This window comes from Aphis gossypii, unplaced genomic scaffold (genome assembly GCF_020184175.1).
Source record: "Aphis gossypii isolate Hap1 unplaced genomic scaffold, ASM2018417v2 Contig00069, whole genome shotgun sequence".
In the NCBI taxonomy this organism is placed as follows: Eukaryota; Metazoa; Arthropoda; class Insecta; order Hemiptera; family Aphididae; genus Aphis; species Aphis gossypii.
This window is the reverse complement of record NW_026083001.1, coordinates 91281-97527: the sequence shown is the minus strand read 5'-3', so window position 1 is coordinate 97527 and position 6247 is coordinate 91281. Positions and strand designations below refer to the sequence as shown.

Here is a 6247-nt window from a genome sequence, read left to right as displayed (position 1 = left end):
TGTATGCAATTACCTATATGATAGGGTCGAGCAATTTCAACCTTTCTTCCTCTACCTCGACCACGAATAAATTTTGGTTCTCCCTGAGGAGCTTTGACTGTTACTTCCTCCACCGGTGATGGTGGAAGGATCTCTGGCTCTAGACCTGGTGATAATGATCTAGGTTGAAGTGGTCGAACAGGCAAAAGTAGTCGTATTTCCAATACAGCAGGAGGCTCAATAATTGGCCGGAGTAAAATAGGCGGCGGAGGGCGCATTGGGCCCAACATCATGGGCCGAAAAACTGGCAGTGGCAATGCTCCAGGTGCAGCCAGTGGTTGCATATTAAATGCTGGTAAAATAGCTTCTGAATGATAAAATTAAAGTATCATATTAAACAACTATTGATCACTTTTAATAATATGTATTATTTTTATTTTATATTTAACTTACGGTGTGCAAAATTGGGCTCCCCGATTTCATGTCTGAGTAGCTGCTCAGGTGTGTACGCTATATTTTGTATGAAGTCCCGCAAATTATATGTACGATTACGAACATTTACCCATGCATTTCTAATTGTTGCATCATTGTGCGAGGAAGCTCTGTTATTTGCTTGCCGTACCTAATAAATCAAAACAAATATAAGTTTGTTGTACAGAAGTTAAGTCTAATACTCTAATGTACATAGTATAAATAATATAGCAACAATTATATTATGTATTTAAATATCTTAGCATATTATCTAGTGATCAATGGCATACCCTTTGTCCATTTACTGCTCTTCCAAAATCATTCCGGGCCCTCTCTTCAATTGTTCTCAAGTGATCTAAGAAATGTATGGAAAATATTCTATGATATTAACATATAACCTCTCAATTTCATAATATTTTGATTTTACAAATAAATTACCATAGAATCTATACAGTGGTGGATGTTGACCCATTAGTCTTAAGAGTGATGCATGGTAAGATTCTATATAGTTGTTGGTTCTATATTGGAGCCTGCACACTGTAAATCTTGCTGGATTTACAGTATCTATCCAAAACCGTTCATAGTATCTCATTAAATCATGCAATTCATTTTCTATGTTATATTCAGTAACTAGAATTTAAAAAAAAAAAATTAAATATATAATTATACAAATAGATACCAACTTTGCACTTGATTTAACAACATGATGAACTTACCAAGATCTTGTACAACTCTAAATCCCAATAGAATTGAATATGAATTACCATGATGGTGTTCTTCAGTAGCTAGCAAATGAGCTAAAGCCATCAACTAAAATAAAAATGCAAGCTATTCATCTGTGTGTATTTCTGTACCAATTTCAATTTCATTTTGAATTATTTCATGCAGTGTCTGCCTGTCTCTTTTTTCTACAACAAAGGATCTTGCCTCGATAACACCATTTTCGTCTTTTTGACACATTCCAAACACCCATGGACCAGTAAGTTTTTTCCATAATTTCTATTACTAAAATCAGGTTCCTCTTCGTCGCTCACCTCGTTTACATCCACATTTTCAGTAGCAATATCAGCCCCTAATAATCGTCCTCTGTTGTACTTTCTTTTAAAACGCATTAAAGATTCATCGACTTGAACAATAGTATTTGTACCTCCCATTTTCCTTCTTTTTTCACTGCCGGATTATGGTATTTTGTGGTATTTCAAGACACCAATAATAAGCTAACTCTAAAATATCGGACAACGATAACCCACTATTACATCGATCATTTTTATCTTTGTATGTGAAAAAAGTGTTACCTTTACGGACAGATTGAGTTCTTTGGCAACCTTTCTTAGTGCATCGTATCACAATTCGTTCTTTTCCCCGTTCTTTGCGAGTATAATATTTGGTTAGCGAACCACAGTGTACTCAAGGATGATTATCGGTTTCAATAAGTTCTTTTTCCATTAAAAAAGCTATGGTATTTTCCTCTGATTGGATAATTACATTGAAATGTTTGGCTTATATAATTTTAAAAAGTGCAGTAAATAAACTGAAGAAAAACTGATGACGTAGGTGTTACAGCACAAACTGAAATGATTATATTTTACGTTTACGACTACAGTCACGATTTTGGTAGGACCCAAGTTTTATTATAGCAGGTATTTTATTATTGATATAGAAATCACATCGTTAAGATAAAACTTAATCGTCATTGCCGTCGAATCATTGAAAATGATCATTAGTAGATAAAAAGTGTGTGGACGTGTGGTAGACCGCATGTGACTTATAGAAACATGTGTGGTTGATGACAAGTGTGCGGTAGACCGCATACGACAAGAATACCATGTTTTTTTTCCAATTGGAGAATATTTTACAATCTTTTTAGAATGATAACATATACATCCTTGCTGTTGTTTAGCCATCTTTTTTCTGCAACTGTTGTGTCATTAGCGCAAACCCAATTGGAAGTTCCTTGTCTCAGGTATGCAATGTAATGGCCAGAGCTCGTGTTTTCTCCCATATGTAATATTGCAGCTTGAGTTTTGTATTGTGCTCCAGCAATTTCCAAAATAGAGGTGGGTACGCCACTAAGTTTTAGATCTGTTATCTTTTTGGGAGCAAATTGACCATTTACAAATGTTGGAATAAATAGTTTTAAATGAATTACTATATACTCATTTGCCTCTATTATCTGATGTTTATCTTCAAAACCTCCGATGTTATTACAATTATTGCATTTGTAGTCATCTAATGTATTCCAAACATTTTGATTTGTTGAAAATAATGTTTGCAAAGTTTGTGATCTGTGCTGTGGAATCTCAAAATGTAGAATCAAACTTGTAGGTGCATTGTTGGCCGTTGTATGTTTACAAGTATTGCAACGAATGGTATACAATTCTTGAAATCCAAATAAAGATTCAAATGTAGGTCTACAACGGTCCATAAGTGCTTCTAAAAATTCTATACAATCTTGTTGCTGTTGCAGAGTATATAATATTGTCTCGTTGTCCAAATATTCTCTGATTGTTCAAGTATCACATGTCCCACTGTTACTTGTATATTCGTGTAAGCTATGTTGATGTGTTGGTCCGAGTTGATTATTGCGAATTTCATTTACAAGAGATTGGCAATTAAAATGAACCTGTATGACAGAATTAGCATAACATGATACACCATCAGTGTTAGTAAAGCCACAAAATATACTACTTGATGTTATATCATTTTTATTTTTAATACTTGATATTTTTATTGTTTTTTGATTTTTTGACACAGTTGCATTATCACTTATTGTTTCTAATAATGAATCTGACCTTTAGTTTTAGTTTCTGGAACCAAAATAGTGTCACTATCAACCTGTATAAACTTAATATCGTCCAAGTTATTCAGGACCTTAGTTTATTTAATCGATTTTTTAGATTTTTCTACAGGAAATCCATCGATTGCAGGAACGTTTGTTTTAATAAAATTGTTTTTGACTTCTTCTTGTACAATTTGGTCATCAACAGTCTCAGAATATGTTTCTATTTCCTTGAAAGTATCTATGTCCATAACCAGAATAGGTCCGTGATCACTTATGAGGGACTCGTACACCAAAGCTGCAATGTCAACATTTGTAATGACATTGTCAATGGTTGTTCCGTGATCTGTAGTAATACCGTCAACCAATATTTTGTAATTGAAATGTTTTAATATTTGAACTAGTTGTTTTGGCGGTTTGTTGAAGTTTACATTGAAATCACCAATAAAGATAACATTGTTTTTTGTGGAAAACAACCGTTTCAATCGAATCACAAAGCTTTGGCCCAGGAAAATTTGGCGATGAATATATCCCAATATAGATAATATTATCAATGATAACTTCAATTGCTTCTAAGTGTGTCTTTTTATTTTGATCTTGAAGCAATGTTGTGCTGCAGATTATTTCTTTATGATTAATGGATTCTCCAACAAAACAAACTGAACCACTTTTACCATTTGCATGTATACTGTTTATTCTACAGAATTCAGTATGGTTCTTAATGGTATATGTGTCAGTTGATTTTGAACCAGTTTCTTCGAAGAACATTATTTTAGATTGTAAAAAAACGATATCCGCATTAATATGAGCTTCATATTTTTTTAAAGACCTTACATTGTGTGACATGCAGGAGAGTGGCATATTGTGTGTCATAATTCTAGAAAAACGTGGAATAAAAGCACAACTCGGTGTCCTGAGTCTGCACATTTCATGTTCAACTTTTGCAGAAGGTTATGGTGTCTTTGCAGGAAAGTAGTCTATACGAAAACCTTGAGCCGAAGTTGCTCGACTACATCCTACATATAACATATTGCACTTCAAGAGTTTTTGAGGTATATGAAATTCTACAGATTGATATGTGGCAACTTGACTTTTGTGTACCGTCAATGCCAAAGCTTCCACTAAGGGCAATTGCATTCTAGTTACTTTATGGTGCTCTGCATTACCAAGTTGAAATTCTAATTTTATAATTTCAATTGGTGTCTACTTGTACATGTCATCTGTGTTGTCGTATACGCCGATTACTCGGACGTATACCAAAATAAAGTTAAACACAAAATAACGCAAAGTACTTTATTTGAAGTTTGAACACGACGTCCGGTGGTGATCGAGTCACACGATCACCACCACTGACTCCCTTTGCTGTCTTAGCCATCTCACTTATATATTACACTTACAATCGAATTACTATCGATTGTTCTACATTTTTCTATTACTACGTTAAATTTACAGTTTATAGACACTATGACACTATGATCATTATTTAATTGTTATTTTAACCCGATTAGTAAATTATTAAACAAATTTATTTACATTTCTTATTATTATATCTTGCTTACTATGCTAACTGTAATATAAAGTTTACGGATACTGAATTGCACAATTGTTATTTTAACCTATTTGTGTGAATAATTAAGTATTGCTTAACTTATTGAATTTTACTGTTTTACTTATTATCTATAGTTTTTCTTAACTTATTTCTTACGTACTAACATCTCTTATAAAATATTCATACATATAATACAACAGTGTGTTCGCCTTCGGGTTTTAGTTTATTTTTTATCTTCTGTCTGGTTAGTGACCCCCCATCTGGCTCATCAAACTTGATCCAAACTCTTATTGCAACTTTTTTACCTCCTGCAGTCTGACTTTGTTTATTTGCATGAGTTCTCCGATTGCACCGTTCACTATGCCGTCTTCGGTTGAAATGTTTGCTATCACCATGCATTTAGCTGTTTCCTTTAAAACTAACCTTAAAGCTAAGCCCATAGTCTTTTGTAGTGGCAGTTTCTTGGCAGATTCAATATCCGATCGTTTCGCAGACGTATCAATGGCTTCGGGTATGAAACTAACTTGATTCATAGAGTTAAGCACTCTCCTGTTCATTTCGTCGACTTCGTAATTAGTAGCCCAAAGATGCATTACTTGTGGTTGAAAAGTAATGTCTAGGTGGGTTATAAGATTTTGGAAATATTTTACATCAGCTTCCTCCAACTGTCCTCTGGCCAACTTTGTTAACATTATTGCAAATTGTTTGTCATCTTTTTGGCACATTATTTCAGTCAACTCATAAAACTTGAATGTTTCCCAAATATATTTAATCGATAACATTTCTACAGCACTTGGATATTTAGTCAATATTTCTTCAAAACTATCGAACAATGGTGTTGCTAATACCGGGGCTAATTGAAAGAAATCACCAAACACTATTACACTTATGTCACCAAATGGTTTATTTATTCTTAATATATACCTCAATCGTTGATCAATGTATCCCAGTGTTTTTACGCCAACCATGAAAATTTCATCAATTATCAAAAGTTTTACATTGGCAAACTGACAACGTAGTGTATTTGAAATAACTGAACTTAACTTTGGTAACAATCCGGCAAATTGATTCAATGGTAGTTTGAACGCGGAATGAATAGTTAATCCTTTTATTGCATATGCAGCTTTACCTATTGGTGCTGTCAGCAATACGGGAAGAAGTGTCAGATCATCTATATCTGGTCTAAGATTTGCTATCCGAATTACAGATTGTGCTAATGCATTGACTTTCCAGCTCCCTCTAGTCCAGTGACAAATACCTTCATCTCAGAATGACCTTTTATCCACAATTGACTTCTTATGAAATTAGTTGTATGATATAAGAGTTGGCGTTGACCGTCGTTTAGACATCCGATTAAGTCTTTAAACTGTTCATTGTCTATCAGGTGCACTATTATCTTACCATCATCTTTAGGTGAATATACATCTGATGTATTGGTATTTTCAACATAATCTCCAACATTGTTTATT

The 6247-nt window shown here is 33.8% G+C and overlaps 2 protein-coding genes across 2 annotated transcripts; both read right to left on the bottom strand.

Moving 5' to 3' along the window:
- Positions 1-412: 412 nt before the first annotated feature.
- LOC126553110 (uncharacterized) lies at positions 413-1277 on the bottom strand. Its single transcript, XM_050208293.1, has 4 exons — positions 1167-1277; positions 889-1080; positions 741-805; positions 413-601 (listed from the first exon to the last, which is right to left on the bottom strand). Exons 1-4 carry the CDS (start codon positions 1255-1257, stop codon positions 413-415), a joined length of 537 nt encoding a protein of 178 aa, XP_050064250.1. The 5' UTR covers positions 1258-1277.
- Positions 1278-2302: 1025 nt separating this feature from the next.
- LOC126553109 (uncharacterized) lies at positions 2303-2875 on the bottom strand. Its single transcript, XM_050208292.1, has one exon. The coding sequence runs from the start codon at positions 2873-2875 to the stop codon at positions 2303-2305; it is 573 nt and encodes a 190-aa protein (XP_050064249.1).
- Positions 2876-6247: the final 3372 nt, after the last annotated feature.